Genomic DNA, 18,387 nt, shown 5'->3' on the forward strand with positions numbered 1-18,387 from the left:
AAAGACCTTTAACTTTATCCCTGGTTCTCTGTCTCCATGCAGGTCAGTTTCTAGTGGAACAGTCTCAGAGAAAGACCTTTAACTTTATCCCTGGTTCTCTGTCTCCATGCAGGTCAGTTTCTACTGGAACAGTCTCGAGTGGAGGAAGCTGCAGAGATGGCAGAGAAAGCAGCAGAGCTGGACCACTCAGAGTTTGATGTGGTGTTCAGCGCCGCTCACATGCTCAGGTTGGTGTGGTGCGTCGGGATCCCATTCCGAGCGGCATAAACAGAGGTCTCCGTCCTATCAAATAATCCCGCTCGTCGCCCAGGGCGGAGATTAATCACAGGACGGAACATTAATGATTTTAGTGGATGAGACGTGAATAACTAATAATAAATCCGTCCAATTCTAACCAAAGATTATGTTTTTGACGGCCCATCACGGTCCCGTCGCTTGTCGCGTTAGAAGTAATCATACTTCCCGTTGTTGTTGACCCCCTCGGAGGTGTTTTGGCTACATCTAGCCACTTCAGCTACATCCAATGTCCTGATTTAATGGTTACAAATACCCCTGTATTGTTGCTGTAAATGTGTTTTTGGTATTGGATATTGGAACATAAAAACGTTATTTCTGTCTTTTAGGCTTCGTAATAAAAAATTGCACTGGGGTAGACATGACAAAAATTTCAGAAATAGCTGATCTACTCGCTTACAACACGAAGCGACGCGTAAAATATTAGGACATGTATGAACATTTTTCAACACGCTGGAAACGATTGTACCAATTATTCCACCTTGTTTTAAAGATCAATTGCAGGGATTTAAAGGAACTGTAAATGTACAGTACTTGGAAATATATATTTTATCAAAGCTATATAACATACAGCTCAGTGGCCTTGTGGTTAGAGTGTCTGCCCTGAGACTGGGAGGTCGGGGTTCAATCCCCAGGCCGGGTCATACCAAAGACTCTAAATATGGGACCCAGTGCCTCCCTGCTTGACACTCAGCATCAAGGGTTGGATTGGGGGTAAGTCCCTGCGACATACTAGCGTCATGTCCAGGGGGTGTACTTGTACATCAAGCTGCCTCACGCTACAGAAACAGGAGATAGGCTCCTGCCCTATGGGCCTCATGGCTCGGCAAGGCTACTTACTTACTTACTTATATATAACATACAGTACAAACAAACAACGGTATATAATTAGTATCAATCATGTGGCTTTTAAACAAACCTTTTAAACAAACCCAGCCATGCCACCCGATAACTCTCCATTCAATCTCGCCAAGCACATTTGCAGACATCATAGCGTTTCTGTCGGGCAGAAACCTTTTATTTTATTTTTTATTTTTACGTTTCTTTTTTGTTGTTGTAAATGAACACCCGACTTGATCCTACTACAGCGTCACACAAAAGCATCTAAATGAGCAGATCCACAAGCTTGAAATGTGGCGACGCGTTTTGCACTTGTACCATATCTGCTATTTTTTGTTATTTAAACCAGGGGTTCTCAACCCGTGGGTCGCGACCCCTCGGGGGGTCGCCAAATTATTTTGGGGGGTCCCCAAAATATTTTCAAAAAAATAAAATAAAATAAAAAAAGTTTTTTTAAATTTTATTTTCACGATTTTTCAAAAATAGCAGACCTACAAGTTCATAGCGCGCCACTCGGTGGCGCGCTATGAACTTGTAGATCTGCTATTTTTCAATAGCTAAATTATAACAATGCTTAAAACATCAAAAGGGGTTCCCGCCCAAAATGGTTTAAGGTTATTGTAGCAGTCAATTTATATTGGGGGTCGGGAGGGGGCGGGGCGGGGGTCCCAAGACATTGCCAAAGCATTTCCGGGGGTCCCCGGCCAAAAACGTTGAGAACCCCTGATTTAAACGGTAACAGTTGCAAACGCACTCTGCTCTTTGCAACTTAGAGAACGTATTGGGAGCTCTTTAAACTGCTTCTTGCTCTACATATCTGGGAAAGTCATTAGTGCTCTCCAGTATCTTCAACTGAAACACAGGTCACTAGTGTGGTCACAAAGGATCTGTTAAATGTTTTAGGTGTCTCAGAAGAACTTGGCTGAGGTTTTGCTCTTGAGTTGTCAGAGTAAATCTATGAGGTGAATCATTCTGCTTTGGTTCTGAATCTGGACTGGACACATTATTTTCGTCTCAAGCAACTCTGTGACAGATACTCTTAATGCCATTAAGAGAGAGTTACGGCGCTCCCACAGACTTCCGTTGTGTAATATTCAATAATTTAATGCCAAAACCAACTTACAGTTGATTTGGTTTGTTGGTTGTTTTCGGTGTGCTCAGAGTGAGATAAGAACAAGAATAACAGGAAGAATACAGAAGTAATAACAATTGCCACCGGACCAAATAGTTTAAAAAAAAAGGAAAAACAAAAAAAATAGTTTCAGTATGATTCATATAAAAGATCAGCTGGAAACAATGCACTCCTTAATTTAATTAACTTTGGCACACAGCAAGTGCACGTCATGCCCTGTTGGCATACAGAGGTACTGTATGGAGCTGTTTAACTATTGGCACCTCACATACTGAGTTATGCCAGACTGCTCGCTGGTGGTCTGTTTCCTCACAACTCCTGGACCTCAGTGTTTCACACTGATGAATGATACAAACAACAGGAAGCTCAAGGAAAGGTTCATTCATGTCCAGAAAGTATACAGTAGCAAGCAACACATCCAGTCTCTGATCATCCCCGCTATGTGATTATACCAGCTATCCGAATAGACCGTATCCACACCATAGAGTATATATATAATAGAGACTGAACTGGCGCGAAGCTCCGCCCCCCCAGCTATTCAGTCAGTGGAAGTTGCTCAGTGGCGTTTTGAAGCACCCGGAAGACTGCCGGAAGTCCCTCCCAGGACCTCAACTTTGAGGTCCTGAGTGACGTAGGGCAACCGAGCGCTCAACGTTAAAGCCCAGCTGCACGGGGTTTCCCGGTCATGAATCCACGGGTCCGCCTGTAGTCCCTCCTCCTACCACTAGGACCCAGAGCTTCAACGTTGGAAAGTCTGCCTGCCCCCTTGATCCACACGCCGTAAACGCAGCGGCCATTTTGATTGTATGTCCACTCAACCGCAGTGCATTTGTGGTCACTTTAGATGTTAGCTAGACATCGTCTATGTTGGGTGGAAACCTCATATGTCCAAAACTGTTCAAAAGCTGCAAGAGTAGCAGATCTACAAGAGGTTGTTGATCGGGAGGCATCCTTTGGTTAGACATAAGGTTGGTGAGGTGTGCGTTAAAATGACCGGATTAAGGTTGGTGAGGGGTGCGTTAAGACGACCGGATTAAGGTTGGTGAGGGGTGCGTTAAAACGACCGGATTAAGGTTGGTGAGGGGTGCGTTAAGACAACCGGATTAAGGTTGGTGAGGGGTGCGTTAAAACGACCGGATTAAGGTTGGTGAGGGGTGCGTTAAAACGACCGGATTAAGGTTGGTGAGGTGTGCGTTAAGGGTTGGGAGAGGGTTAAGGTTAGGTTTAGGTATGCTGCCCCGTGGGAGGTTAGGGTTAGGGTGAGGGTTTGAGATGGGTTGTAGGACTAATGTCTGGTCTAACCAATAAATGGTAAATGGTGCATTTATATAGCACCTTTATCCAAGGCGCTTTACATAGATTGTGCATCAATTCACCCATTCACACACATTCATACACCGGTGGCGGCAGAAACCATGCAAGGCACTAGCCAGAACATCAGGAGCAATTAGGGGTTCAGTGTCTTGCTCAAGGACACTAACTCTGGGGGAGCCCAGGTTTGAACTGGCAACCTTGCGGTTGCCATCCAGCCACTCTACCCCTGAGCCACCGCCGCCCCAATGCCGCACCAATGACTAGTCTGTGGATCTGATACGCTTTTGTCACCAAACTATTAATTTGGTGATGCTTCATTCATGCAGGTTGATGCTTTTATTAGAGGTGCAAAATCATCCTCATCATTACGTGGCTTCATTGCCTCATTATGTCTGCCTTCTGTGTGTGGATGTACTCACGATGACACAACATCGGTTTAAAGTTCATGTGAATTAATTGCCTGTGTGTACGGATCTTTAGACGTATATATATATTGTGACAGACATGTGAGTTGAAATACTAGGGGACAGAAGTCTTGAGCTAAGTGTACTCTACTGATTAAGAGAATTAAGTTGAAAGACTCTCAGTGAACAGTCTATATAGAAAGCTCTCACAAGGTGTATTCATTGTCTTTGGATTCTTTATTTTTCCCCGCAGCAGTAGTCATGACAAACCAGCGCGCTTCAGCTGCTCAGGCCTTCATCATTGCTTTGAAGGCTCAACTGCACCAAGCCACAAAGCAGCAAAATGGATGCCGTTTGGATAATTATGTTTATTGAAAACCACACCAATGCAGATCCAGGATAATCAAAAAACGTCAAAAACCTTTCATTGTGTTCTACCTTCACAGACAGGCCAGTCTGAACGACGCAGCAGAGAGGCAATATGAGAGAGCTGCCACCTTAAGACCTGACGTGAGTACCCGGCCTGCTTCTCCTGTTAGCATTAGCGCACACCACGCACGCAACACACGATCAGAGCCGTAGAAGATGAGAGTGGCGAACTGCTATGATCTCGCTGCTATGGGCTATAGTTCCAAACATTGGAACTATCCCATTGAGATAGAATGAGCATTTCCACATTCCATTGTTACAATGGGAGTCAACACTAGGTGTCATCACTCTCATACAGTACTAGATCATGCTGCACACGATGAAACACATTGTGAGGGAGGGGGGGTGAAAGGGGAAATTCTGCATACATAGCCTAGTACTTTTACCTTTGGTACTTTCAGTATATTTTTTGTCATCAAAGTTTTTTAATGATTTTACAATAAAGCATACAAAATACACATGAAGAAATACACAAAAGAAAGAGACAATAAAAACACAAAACAAAACTAGCAGTCAAAAAAGAAAAACCCCAATGGACAACACCCCTCCACATTCTGTTGTTGACAATAGTGATTATATCCGTAATGTATTACCAATTACAAATTGTTAATGCAACCATCACTTTCAGTATATTTGACAATACCTTTGTACTTGTATTCAAGTAAAATGTAAAATAAATACAGGACTTTTACTTGTAACTGTTATCTCTATGTTCTGGTATTGCTTATCCACCACTGCGTGCGACTGTAAGACATCATATTATATTAGTGATGCAAGAGAATGCACCCCACTGATCGGCCCTTTCTAGTATCATACTGAAAGTAGGTAGGCCTATACAGTTACAAAGTAAATACGTGCTATATAATCCCAGTAGAGTTGCAGGCTGAGGCGTATCAGATCTCTCCTGCAGTGGATGTCGGGTTAGGATGTTTGGGTCTGTTCAGGCTTAACGGTATCAATCAGTCACTTCAAAGGAAGCGGGCGCGTGGACTCGTCTGGGAGAGGTAATTTAAAGTCGCGGGAGCCCCTGTGTTTTCAGACGGGCCTACATGGAGCTTCCTGTGGTCATTTGTCATGTGTGTCTGCTTTGGGTGACTGCGTGCTGCGTGACTTATGTGGTCTTGTTGTCGGGGCTGGTGAGAGGCTTTGGCTTTCTTTCATCTCTGTACAAAGTCCAGTGCAGAGAGAAGCAGCCAGTGTAATCAATCAACGGGACACTGGGTGATGATATCTATGCATTTTCTTGGGTACGATTTTGAAAGCTGTTGAGATGTGTCGTCGAGATACTACGGAACCACAAGAAGTCACTGCAGTTGCCTGGAAAGTGTTGATCGTGTGTGTGTGTGTGTGTGTGTGTGTGTGTGTGTGCGTGTGTGCGTGTGTGCGTGCGTGCGTGCGTGCGTGCGTGCGTGCGTGCGTGCGTGCGTGCGTGCGTGCGCGCGTCTGAAGCTAATCTCTCATACCACTAGCTACACAGTATGCTAAGGTTGGCAAGGAATATCATGTTTTGAATGGGGAATATAAATTGCTCACTCTTCATATGACCACCGCGCTCTGACTATAGGTGCGCCACCCGTTCAAAACATATCAGAATAAAGGGTAGTGGGTCGCACACACCAAGACTGCAGTTCAAATAGTTTATTTCATATTTGAAACAAATGGACAAACGTTTCGGCTATCCAGCCTTCATCAGTGTCACACTAACCTTTATTCGAATATAAATTGCTGCCTTCAGGAAGGAGATACAGGCTAAATTAGTCCTTTGTCCATTTTTTTAAACGGACTACAACTTAATTTCACGTTGTATTAGTCTACTTGCCAGCCCATATAGTCCCATTGTGAACCCGGACATTTTGAGTACCCTAACGTTTTATGTTAGAAATGTTGAGTATGGGTCCCCAGCATCTAGAAACTGCCGGATACTAACTTGCATATGTTGGGCAATTTTCATAATTAGCTGGGGTACCATTGACAACCAATATAAGGCAATTTTTTCAAAATTCCATTATGCTTTAAGTAGCATGTGACATGTCAAACTAGGGGGTTTTCATGGTTCTGAATCCATTCCAAGCATTAGTTTTGCACGAAAAACACTCCTTCGGCTAAAAACGGCCATAGCCGTCATCACAAATGTGATTGAGGTCAGTGCCTATGGCCGAATTTAGGCCAAGGATTGTTTTTCGTGAAAAATGAATGCTTGCAATAGATTCAGAATCATGAAAAACTTCTAGTTTGACATGTCACATGCTACGTAAAGCATAATGAAAATGTTAAATGTTTGCCTTGAATAGGTTGTTAATGGTACCCCAGCTTTAACTTCCCAAGACCATCTGTAAACAATTCCCCCCTTACAGGAAATGATCTATTGCATCACATTACCCACACTGAACATAATTTGCTGTTCATATATTCAGAACGGGTAAGGACTAGTTATGCTAATTATGAAAATTGCCCAACATATGCAAGTTAGCATCCGGCAGGGTACTCAAAATGTCCAGGTTCACAGTCTGGCAAGTGGACTATATGTTTGTGGACAGACCAAAGAAAGAAGATCACTATCTTCAGTTTGAAGAGACAGGTTGATTTAGTCTGTGGATTCTTCCCTACACACAGACAGGACACATGTAAACAGAGCTCCATGTCTAACAGCCTCTGGTCCCTTTGCTGTGATGAAAGCCCACAGAGTTTATACTGTATTTATCACCCAGTTGTTTACAGTGATGGTGGACCATCGTTTATCTAGCCCAGGGGTTCTCAACCCGTGGGTCGCGACCCCTCGGGGGGTCGCCAAATTATTTTAGGGGGTCCCCAAATTATTTTAAAAAAAAAAGTTTTTTTTTTCATTTTCTTTTCACGGTTTTAAAAAAATAGCAGACCTACAAGCTCGTAGCGCGCCACTCGGTGGCGCGCTATGAGCTTGTAGATCTGCTATTTTTCAATAGCTAAATTATAACAATGCTTAAAACACCAAAAGGGGTTCCCGCCCAAAATGGTTTAAGGTTATTGTAGCAGTCAATTTATATTGGGGGTCGGGAGGGGGCGGGGCGGGGGTCCCGAGACATTGCCAAAGCATTTCCGGGGGTCCCCGGCCAAAAACGTTGAGAACCCCTGATCTAGCCTAGCATGTTGCTGCTGCTTACATGTGGTTCCTGTACATTACAGAAAGCAGATCCACGAGATTTAGACCGTCCACACTTTGGCCTGATGCTACAGTACATTTAAAGGTATCTTAAAATCTGCCGATCGAGACACATTATTCAAATTCCTCACGCGTTGACTCGTTACATTAGGGAGCCATAAACAAACCCTGCTCTTAAAAGCACAGCGTATAAACTCTACTTGAGGAACAGAATGTAAACTTGTTGAAATAGCAGAGGGTGTACCTCACGCCAAGCCAAGGTTGTCGTGTTTGGGGGAAGAAAAAAAGAACTGTTGCCAAAGACACTAACCATATGTCACACACACTCAGGGTTCCCAGGCCAAGGGAATGAGTCCCATCTGGGGAGGTGAGGCGTAAAAGAGGTGAGGATGAGATTTGGGCGTGTTAACAGTGGCTTGCAGAGAGTTCTGTCCGTGACCTTGGACTCGAGAGATTCCTATATGCGGTCGATACTGTGGTTTCGGCAGCTGCTTTCGATTGGCCACACTTCAAGAAGAGTCGCTTTGGTTCGAATGTCTCGGTAATAACGCTCTGCTATACATGGGTTTCTTTGTTGATATCATAAAATATACTTGGATACAGTGGTGGAAGTAAAAGTACAAAAGCAATGGTAAGATTAAATATGCTTAAATTATTATGAGTGAAATTACTCATAATCCAAAATGTCCCGTTTCATACTGTATGTATATAATGGGTTAAAATATTTTGAAAAGACCAGATCTATAGTACAAGGCAAGCTCACAACGCGTCCCATCGCGGATGCGTTGTGAGCTTGTAGATCTGCTATTCTCAAATTGCTTAACTATAGGGCTGAAGTCGTTAATGTATGTTTTATAATGATTAAAATCTTCAAAGTAACTAGTAACAAAAGTATTCAAATAAATGTAAAAAAAGAGGGGAAAAAAAGGAAATACTCCAGTAAAGTAAAAGTACCTCAAAGTTGTACTTAAGTACAGTACTTGAGTAAATGTATTTGGTTAACAGTACTTTCCACAACTGCTTAGACAGGCACGCACGCACGCACGCACGCACGCACACACGCATGCACGCACGGTACCGGTATATCATTCACCATTGTTTTTTTTTACTCTGTTCTGTGCATTTCTTAAGGTCATTTCACGGCACTAACCAAAAGAAAACAAAACACTTTGAAATGTGACCGTGACTGACTGCTACTCTACTGTGAGGACACATTTTGAGGTGTAATTTAATGCATATTTTGATCTACTCAGCTCAGGCAAACTTCACCCTGAGCCCCTCCTGCCTTAATGTACCACAAAAACCTGGCAGCTTTCCTGAAATGCAGCTCGTATATCAGAGCGTGTGTCAAACCTTCAGCACTGAAGGACACACTTTAAATAGCTTTGCCAAAAGATGAATTCAAGACAATCCAGTACGTGGCTGCAAGAAGCCGCTTAAATACAAAAAAATGAAAAGTGCTGCATTGCTGTAACTCAACATCCTGATATGACACACATTTATCCAATAGAGCATTTTGGACTTGTTTTATACTATTTGATAAATGCATTGCTAAAGGAGCGCCCAGATCTTGTAAAACCTGATCATAACCACAATTTACCCATGTGTAAACTGTTGCCTAAGCACTCCCATCCTGGAGTGTGTGTGTGTGTGTGTGTGTGTGTGTGTGTGTGTGTGTGTGTGTGTGTGTGTGTGTGTGTGTGTGTGTGTGTGTGTGTGTGCGTGTGCGCGTGCGTGCGTCTATATGCCTCACTGTACTGTACTGTACTCTTTAATCTTCAAGCGTGATATTTATAGGCCTAAACAAAATAAGTTTTATATTAATATAATGTATACTGAGAATAATTTGTAGGCTACTTTATGTATGATGTTATCCATGAATATCCACTGCCTTCAAATATGGAGCTCTACATCACTTCCCCCATAAATCCTAACTTAATACTCCTAGTAGGATGGTGCCGTTTGCCGACAATAACTGTCCTCGTCACCGCAGTGCGATGAAGACTAGACGACGCCTAATGCTGTTTGTTTGTTTGCTTCCTTCCTGCCAGTACCCAGCTGCCCTGATGAACCTTGGCGCCATCCTCCACCTCAACGGGAAGCTTCCTCAGGCAGAAGACAACTACCTGCGGGCGCTGCAGCTCAAACCGGACGACCTCATCACACAGTCGAACCTGAGGAAGCTGTGGAACGTCATGGAGAGACAAGGACTCAGCACTACGCCTGTGGAGAGACAAGGACTCAGCAATATGCATGTGTCTGGCACCCCGAAGAGAGGAGACCCCCTGAACTGAAAGAGAATACAAGGCTCTCCGTCTGTCTGTCTGTCTGTCCCTTCAATGAAGACAGGGTGTGTCTATCCGTCCGTCCGTCCGTCCCCCTGGGGTCTGGTATGCACATACTGTATGAAGAAACAAACTTTTAAAAGACTATGAAATGGAAAACCTGTTGTCCTCGTTAGAACAGGATGCAGGGTGGCAGTTTTGGGGTACTGTCTTCAAAATGATGGCATGAGGGTTATGGTCCTACCAGCCCAGTGTGGTGGGAGACAAAACAGTCTAATGTCATTGTCAATTGTTCAATGAAACACTGATGTCACAGTGAGACAGAGCACTTGTGATGTGATTTCCTCCAAAATACAGCCTGTTTTAGCCCATTAAAACCTGAGGCAGATTCTACAAATGTCTTCCTAAAAAAAAAAAAAAAATGCTTTTTGAATAGCCAAATTGACAAATAAAAACCACTAATCCCAGGGTTATGAATAACCCTGGACCTTTCCTGCCCGTGCTCATCATGATTTGAAAAGGACAGAAAACAACGAATGGACAGTATTAAAGCATCTCTATAGGTCCTGCCCGCGACGATGCATTCAGAAGTGTACATAATCGTTGCATCTTGTTAAAACACCAGGCGGTAAGGTGAGGTTGGTACACAGCTGAATGACACACTGGCAACACACTCGCCAAACAGCCTATCGTGCCATTCTCCAAAAAACAGTCACAGCGATGGACGTGCCATCTAAAGCGGACTTTGAACCACGAGAGGCACCGCAAGCGAGTGTTGGCCTCAGCTGACTCAGCGCTGTTCGAGTTAATGTCACGATAGGGACAGAATGGCAACCCCCCCCCCAATAGTCCAGTGGTTTTCAACCAATGGTCCTTGAGGGGGTTCCAGTAGTCCTTGAGGGGGTTCCAGTAGTCCTTGAGGGGGTTCCAGGTGGTCCTTGAGGGGGTTCCAGTGGTCCTTGAGGGGGTTCCAGTAGTCCTTGAGGGGGTTCCAGGTGGTCCTTGAGGGGGTTCCAGGTGGTCCTTGAGGGGGTTCCAGTAGTCCTTGAGGGGGTTCCAGGAGTCCTTGAGGGGGTTCCAGGTGGTCCTTGAGGGGGTTCCAGTGGTCCTTGAGGGGGTTCCAGTGGTCCTTTGGGGGGGGTTCCAGGTGGTCCTTGAGAGGGTTCCAGTAGTCCTTGAGGGGGTTCCAGTAGTCCTTGAGGGGGTTCCAGGTGGTCCTTGAGGGGGTTCCAGTAGTCCTTGAGGGGGTTCCAGGTGGTCCTTGAGGGGGTTCCAGTAGTCCTTGAGGGGGTTCCAGGTGGTCCTTGAGGGGGTTCCAGTAGTCCTTGAGGGGGTTCCAGTAGTCCTTGAGGGGGTTCCAGTAGTCCTTGAGGGGGTTCCAGTAGTCCTTGAGGGGGTTCCAGGTGGTCCTTGAGGGGGTTCCAGTAGTCCTTGAGGGGGTTCCAGTAGTCCTTGAGGGGGTTCCAGGTGGTCCTTGAGGGGGTTCCAGGTGGTCCTTGAGGGGGTTCCAGTGGTCCTTGAGGGGGTTCCAGTAGTCCTTGAGGGGGTTCCAGTAGTCCTTGAGGGGGTTCCAGGTGGTCCTTGAGGGGGTTCCAGTAGTCCTTGAGGGGGTTCCAACTTCCTCCAGGTGGTCCTTGAGGGGGTTCCAGTAGTCCTTGAGGGGGTTCCAGTGGTCCTTGAGGGGGTTCCAGGTGGTCCTTGAGGGGGTTCCAGTAGTCCTTGAGGGGGTTCCAGGTGGTCCTTGAGGGGGTTCCAGGTGGTCCCCAGTTAAATGATGGAGAGTTGGTAACCAAATAGACCGTTGCGGGTCCATTTGGTGTAATTTTATGCTCTCAAGAATTTAATTGTATTGTATTGTATAACATCTGCATTACATAATCTACACAATTAGAGAATGTAGAATAATTGTTATTTTGTTCATTTCCCTGTTATCTCTCCTATGGTACCAACATCAATACAGCATGGAATTAATAATGGACCTTGATATGACAAGGGCTGAAAACCACTAGTCAACGTGTGTCCCCGCAGGTACCCCCGCCAAGTCAAACGTTTTGTCAAATCCGTCCTGTGCTGTCTTGGGAGAATGTGTTGACTGAGAACTGCAGACCTCCAGCATTTGATCTTTTTGATGGCAAAATGTAAAACGGATCGAGGGGAATCTCTTCAACTGTGCCAAAGCCGCCTGTAATAATGAGTCTTCTTAGCGCCTCTCGTGCCGAGCGACGAAAGGTTATCGCTTTTTTGTATTGTGCTGTGTCAAATGGAAATGTTTTATTTGATCTCATCTGATCGGATGAGGATTTTAATTTATTAATTAATATGTGATACCTGTAAAAAAAAAAAAAGAAAAAAAAATACCAACACTGTGCCCTTCTTTCATTGTCACCTTAACCACTTAAGCCGTACATACTTTGTCAAACAAAGGATAATGAAATTAGCCAATGTGGATCTGCTATTTTCACTATTTATTTAATATTGCAAGATGTTTTTGAAATGTAGGGGGGGGGGTGAATTGTGACAATTTTCACCTATAATGACGTGCCCAAAATAGGGACGCCTGGGTGAAAATGGTTAACTGGTTCAAGAGGTGATGTCGTGTCCCCGCTTCCTCACTTCCTCAAACAGGTACACTACATCAGTGGTTCTCAACCTTTTCAGGCCGGGGCCCCCGAAATATTCATATTTAAACTGTGGACCCTCCAAAATATTCATATTTGAACTGGGGACCCTCCAAAATATTCATATTTGAACTGTGGACCCTCCAAAATATTCATATTTGAACTGGGGACCCTCCAAAATATTCATATTTGAACTGGGGACCCTCCAAAATATTCATATTTGAACTGTGGACCCTCCAAAATATTCATATTTGAACTGGGGACCCTCCAAAATATTCATATTTGAACTGGGGACCCTCCAAAATATTCATATTTGAACTGGGGACCCTCCAAAATATTCATATTTGAACTGGGGACCCACCCAAAATTATCATATTTAAACTGGGGACCCTCCAAAATATTCATATTTGAACTGGGGACCCACCCAAAATTATCATATTTAAACTGGGGACCCTCCAAAATATTCATATTTGAACTGGGGACCCACCCAAAATTATCATATTTAAACTGGGGACCCTCCAAAATATTCATATTTGAACTGGGGACCCACCAAAATTATCATATTTGAACTGGGGACCCACCAAAATTATCATATTTGAACTGGGGACCCACCAAAATGATCATATTTGAACTGGGGACCCCACACCCTGACAAGCACTTTGAATTGTAGGCATCACATTTAGTTTGACTCGGTTCAACATATAAATATTGTGGAAATAGCAGATCTAAAAACTCACAACACCTCGCAAGGCGAGGCGTTGTGAGCTTGTAGATCAGGTATTTTCACAAATCTTGCCTCTTTCTTCTATTATTTGACAATTTTGGCCAATGTTTGACCAGCTCTTATAGTAGTTTGTTGAGTACTTTAATGCAATAATGGTCTTTTTTTCATTTCTTTCTTTCTTTTTTTGAGCTATTAAAAAGGTCTTGAAAGTCCTTAAAGTCACTTCACTGTCATCTGGGACCCCCGAAAAGAATCATGTCGGGACCTCCGACCCCACAGGTTGCGAACCACTATGGTAGAGAACATGAAATGGCGTTACGTTGTCTTCCCGTCTCTCTGCTCAGGAACACCAGGTGGTAGTGATGGTCACAGAAGGTCTGTTGACACAGAGAGAGCTAGTTCAACTCACAATAGGGCGTTGCAGTGGGGGCCATTTGTTTTTCCCATCGACATTTCCGAAAATAAAAAAAACAATTATTTGACCAAGCCCCCCAGGCTCCTGGTGAATCATGAACCATAAAACATTTAATTAGGTGTAAAAATAAATAAATACAAATACAAAAATCTAATATTTTATGGTCATGATTGCGCCTGGGCTTGTTTCCAGGCATAAAATAATTTATATAAATATTTTCGGAAATCTCACCACACAATGGCCACCACTGCTATGCCCTATAGGAGATTGTGTGGTGCATTTGTAGCCTTACTGTATGTGTTGTGTTTTGTAAAAGCCAAGTGAACAGTTTTCCACAATAAAAATTATGACAACTCTTGGCTCAGTGCAGAATGTATGTTCCCCCAGGAGACGTCCTCTCTGCAATATGATGGCATTTGAAACTTCCAAAGAGATTATTTCTTGAAGTCTTTGAAAACGGCAAAATGAATATATTGTTTAATCTTGTCACTCTTCAATAGCCTTTTACTTATTCTTGGTTTCCATGGAGACCTTTTTGGAAGCGGGAGGGATAAAGAAAATGTGTTAATCTGTACTTACAGCTTTGAATGTAAAAATGTTACACTTAAAGTTAAATTAACACTGGTTAGGACACACAGAAACAAATACGCACTCTGACACTCTTTTCAAAGAGAAACAAAGTAAACCATTAGACTCGTTCAGATCAACATGGCATTGAGTGAACTGGCTAACAATGATTACAAAAAAATCTATTCACGGTGATGTAAGTGATATTGTTTTAGTTCAAACCAAAAAAGTATTTTGTTAAAAAAGAATCATCGTTTTTGGGAAGCAAAGCACTGCAGCACACAGTAACGGTGCTCAAACACTGGAACTCAGGGCCGTGTCTTGCACGCCGCCTTGTCCGTTATCCCTAAACGTTTTCGCTCAAACACTGGAACTCAGGGCCGTGTCTTGCACGCCGCCTTGTCCGTTATCCCTAAACGTTTTCGCTCAAACACTGGAACTCAGGGCCGTGTCTTGCACGCCGCCTTGTCCGTTATCCCTAAACGTTTTCGCTCAAACACTGGAACTTATGTCTTTGGGCAGTACATCTTTGGACAGTGGGTGATAAATCCCCTCACATTTGCGTACTGTATAAACGACCTCCGTGGACAGAGAACAACACACATGGTCATTGTTCTGGCCGTGACCCGGCCCGTCTCAGTGTTCCTCTAGATTTCCCAGGTCAGGTCATGCTACTGTAGCTCAACACCCAATGAGGAAGTACTTTGATGCCCTTGCTGGGAGATGGGCCAAGGACGAGAGAACTGATATGGTGATAATGTACAGTATGTAAGTAAGCAGGGTTCGCTTTGGAGGTGGGGGCTCATGTCTCTGCTTCTGATATCCACTTTTTCTTTTGTTATCGCTCTGGACAAACTGCATTTCCAATCCAATCAGGGTTGAGAACCCACAATATCAACTCAACTTTCCAATTTTGTCTGCTCAGTTTTTGTTTAATTTGTTTTGTTTTGTCGTTTGTTGAGTATCCAGATCTGAACGTATATTTTCTGTTTCGACAAGAGCTGGAAAGACAGAGAACAAACACTATAAGATGTAAGCCTATCCGAATAGCTATTTAACACTTTACAAAGTAATTAGTATGTATGTACAGTAGGAGTGCTTAAAATACTGTGTAATGTCACAGATCATTCAATATGTTCTTGTACATCCCTACATGCAGAACATGTATTTCAGACTTGCCGGTTATCTTTCAAACTCATCCTAAGGTTAGAGAAAAATAATAATAATAACAACCAGGATCAAGACATTTGGAAAAAACAACAATCCCAGCACTAAAAAAGAGGGACAGCCTTTATTTATTTACTGCCAACATGTTTGATGTTGATTGATGATGTAGTGATGTAGCCTACTGTAGGTAATTTCAACTAATTTGTTGAAATCAAGAATCTCTTTCTCAGTTACTGTGAATATCATATTAAGTAATCTATATATATCTGACATTCACATTATTTTGGTGAAAAAACAAGGACAGGTTAAGACTCGACACGGAGCAGGAAATCGGCTATGGAGAGAAGGCTTTCCAAATCACTAGAGAGGATTTTCACGCTCAGGTGAGGATTTCACAAATGGGAATGGGACAATATTCGTTATCATTAAAAAAAAATTGTTTTGCCACTCAGTAGGTGTTCCTGCATAACTTCCTGGTTTGATGATGATGTCACACGCATACCCTCTATACTTCACTCTCACACAAATCAATTCACCATAAATAGCAGATCTACAAGCTCACAATGCGTTGTGAGCTTATAGGTTGGCTATTTTGGAAACGTTCTCCCCAGAATAGGGATGCTGGGGGTTCAAGGGTTAACAACAGTGATGTTTCTTTTCTTTTTTTTAAATTACTGCCATATCGTTAATCACAATCCTTTTTGCCGTAAATCGTGACATAGCGTACATAGCGTACATAGCGCATCACAATAATTTTTATCCATTTATATGTTGGCTATTCAAAAATACTTTGTGCCGTGCTGCTGAGTGTCCGCCCTGAACCTGGGAGGTGGGTGTTCAATCCCCGGGCGGGTCATACCAAAGACTGTAAAAATGGGACCCAATACCTCCCTGCTTGGCACTCAGCATCAATGGGTTTGATTGGGGGTCAAATCAACTAATCAAATGATTCCCGAGCTGCGGCTCACTGCTCGATATGGGACAAATGTGGAGAACAAATTTCACTGCTGTAACGTGTGTGACAAATCGTACGACTTTGAAAATGTTGAATCATTTAGATCTTTTTTTCCTGTTTTTCATTTTTTTTCCCCTTTATACACAGCAATCTTCTCTTTTGAGGGCCCTTGGTAAAACCTTTTCAGATGGGGGTCCTCGGCCAAATACATCAGTTTGGCATGAAAACGTTTTGAGAACCACTGGTATAGATGTATCTTTCTTCCCATTGGCCCATATGGAGAGTCTGGCGTAGCCGGGAGAAGAGCAGTGTGGCTTCCTCCTGAGGATGGGACCATAGTGGTGGCTTCCTCCTGAGGATGGGACCATAGTGGTGGCTTCCTCCTGAGGATGGGACCATAGTGGTGGCTTCCTCCTGAAATTATGTAAATATTGTTTATGAAACTCGATCTGCCCTGTGAATGACACAATAACCGCAAGCACGGAGCAGCGCATGTTCGCCAACTTTAATCCGGTCGCCAACCTTAACGCACGGTCGCCAACCTTAATGCATGTCCACCAACCTTAATGCATGGTCAAACTAACGGGAGGTCGAACACCACGGGCCAGGGCCCCTGCTCATCACTGTTGTAAAATAATACTTTTACCACATTAACCCTGTTAAGTAAGTCCCTATTTGGTGCATGTTATTATCATTATAGGCAAAGTGGTTAAGCCATATAATACCAGGAAAACAAACATCAGCCTGGTTTTCATGCCCCTTTAATTGGACCTCTTCTCAACTGTCTTGTCATTGGTCTTCTGTCTTCTCACTTTACCTGTGATTGGTCAGGTTACAATGATTGGTTGCACCTGCATAGTGCATACAAGTGTGGATTTAACTGTGGAGAGACAAGAAGCACTATGCCTGTGTCAGGGACCTCAAAACAATGAATTTGAATCCTGAAAAGTAACAGTTTTGGACATAATACAGTATGAGGTGTTCATACCAGACCCCAGGGGGGGGGGGGGGGGACCCTGGGGGGGGGGGGGGACCCTGTCTTCATTGAAGGGACACACAGACAGAGACAAGTGTAATTCAACACTGATGAAGGCAGCTTAGCTGTTGTTTTCTTTAATGTACTGTCCATTGCATTGGAGCTACAAGTGTGCGGCTACTTTTATATAATAAGATTGTCTTCGTTGGCCAGACACATCAGAGCCATTGAAAGGCGAGTTCTGCCAATGAGTGGTTAATGTAACTCGTTTGTTGTTACTCTAAAGCCCATGCATTCTGTAAACTTCCGGTTCAGGCCTCTGTCACACTTCTCCAATATAAGTCTATGTAGAAGAGCCGCCGTTGGACTGGCCCCATGGAGTGAACGGGGTTGTCGTAACTCTCTCATCTATACGACTCTGCTCATCATTACAGGTGTGAGTTCCATGTACATTTATGTGGTGTTTACGGTAAATAAATAGCAATGTAAAATAAAGTGAACAGTGATTGACACAAATGACATTGTCAACAAACCATATGCAAAAGTCAGTAATGTTAGTCATTCAAGTTTGTATCAGTGTTCATACTGACATAACCATTAAGAATGTTTTTCTGTGATAGCGTTAAGACCCTATACTGTAGGCTAGTCGCAATTTGCAACACTTTGCAATACCCTCCATTGACATCCCATTGATCCAAATTGCATTTCCGATCTGCTTGTATTAAACAACGTTAAACTCACCAACATTGCAGCTGTAGGGAAAACTTGAATTATCCTCTTTCAAACTGCTAACCTGAGGCCGATTCGCCAATTCTTCCTTCTCAGTAGTCAAAAGCTGCACTGAAAAAATAGCTTGTAGATCTGCTATTTTTGAATAGTCAACGCAAAAAAATCTAAAATGACACGGATGCTTTCACGGTTTTAATGGGTGTTACTGTTAAGTCATTACCATTTTTGTGTTGAGCTCCGGAGCTGACAGAACGTCGAGGTCCTTTGGTCGTACAGACATGAACTGACTCCACACATCATTAGTAAACTGTACTCTTTGCGCCGTTGGCAACAACCAGTGTTACAGACAGGAACTGTTTCCCTTCATCTACTCTTCTCTGCATCCCTGCAGGGGTCTTC

The 18,387-nt window shown here is 43.5% G+C and overlaps 2 protein-coding genes across 3 annotated transcripts in view; both read left to right on the forward strand.

Annotated features, from left to right (window-relative positions):
• tmtc2a (transmembrane O-mannosyltransferase targeting cadherins 2a) overlaps positions 1–10,766 on the forward strand; it is an 87,415-nt gene extending 76,649 nt beyond the window's left edge. Inside the window, exons 10-12 of the mRNA XM_079494449.1 lie at positions 113–227; positions 4,431–4,494; positions 9,604–10,766. Coding sequence (XP_079350575.1) covers positions 113–227; positions 4,431–4,494; positions 9,604–9,846 — 422 coding nt within the window. The 3' untranslated portion in view covers positions 9,847–10,766. The remainder of the gene's footprint in view (positions 1–112; positions 228–4,430; positions 4,495–9,603) is intronic.
• A 6,125-nt stretch (positions 10,767–16,891) lies between these two features.
• Positions 16,892–18,387, forward strand: part of LOC306916597 (uncharacterized protein) — a 34,082-nt gene continuing 32,586 nt past the window's right edge. The window contains exons 1-2 of one of the 2 annotated variants that reach the window (XM_079494536.1): positions 16,892–16,946; positions 17,575–17,693. The gene's annotated coding sequence lies outside the window, so the exon portion shown is untranslated. Of the gene's footprint in view, positions 16,947–17,286; positions 17,694–18,387 lie in introns of those variants that run through there. The other variant, XM_079494535.1, reaches the window with a different exon arrangement.

This window comes from Electrona antarctica (assembly GCF_951216825.1).
Source record: "Electrona antarctica genome assembly, chromosome: 23".
Taxonomy (NCBI): domain Eukaryota; kingdom Metazoa; phylum Chordata; class Actinopteri; order Myctophiformes; family Myctophidae; genus Electrona; species Electrona antarctica.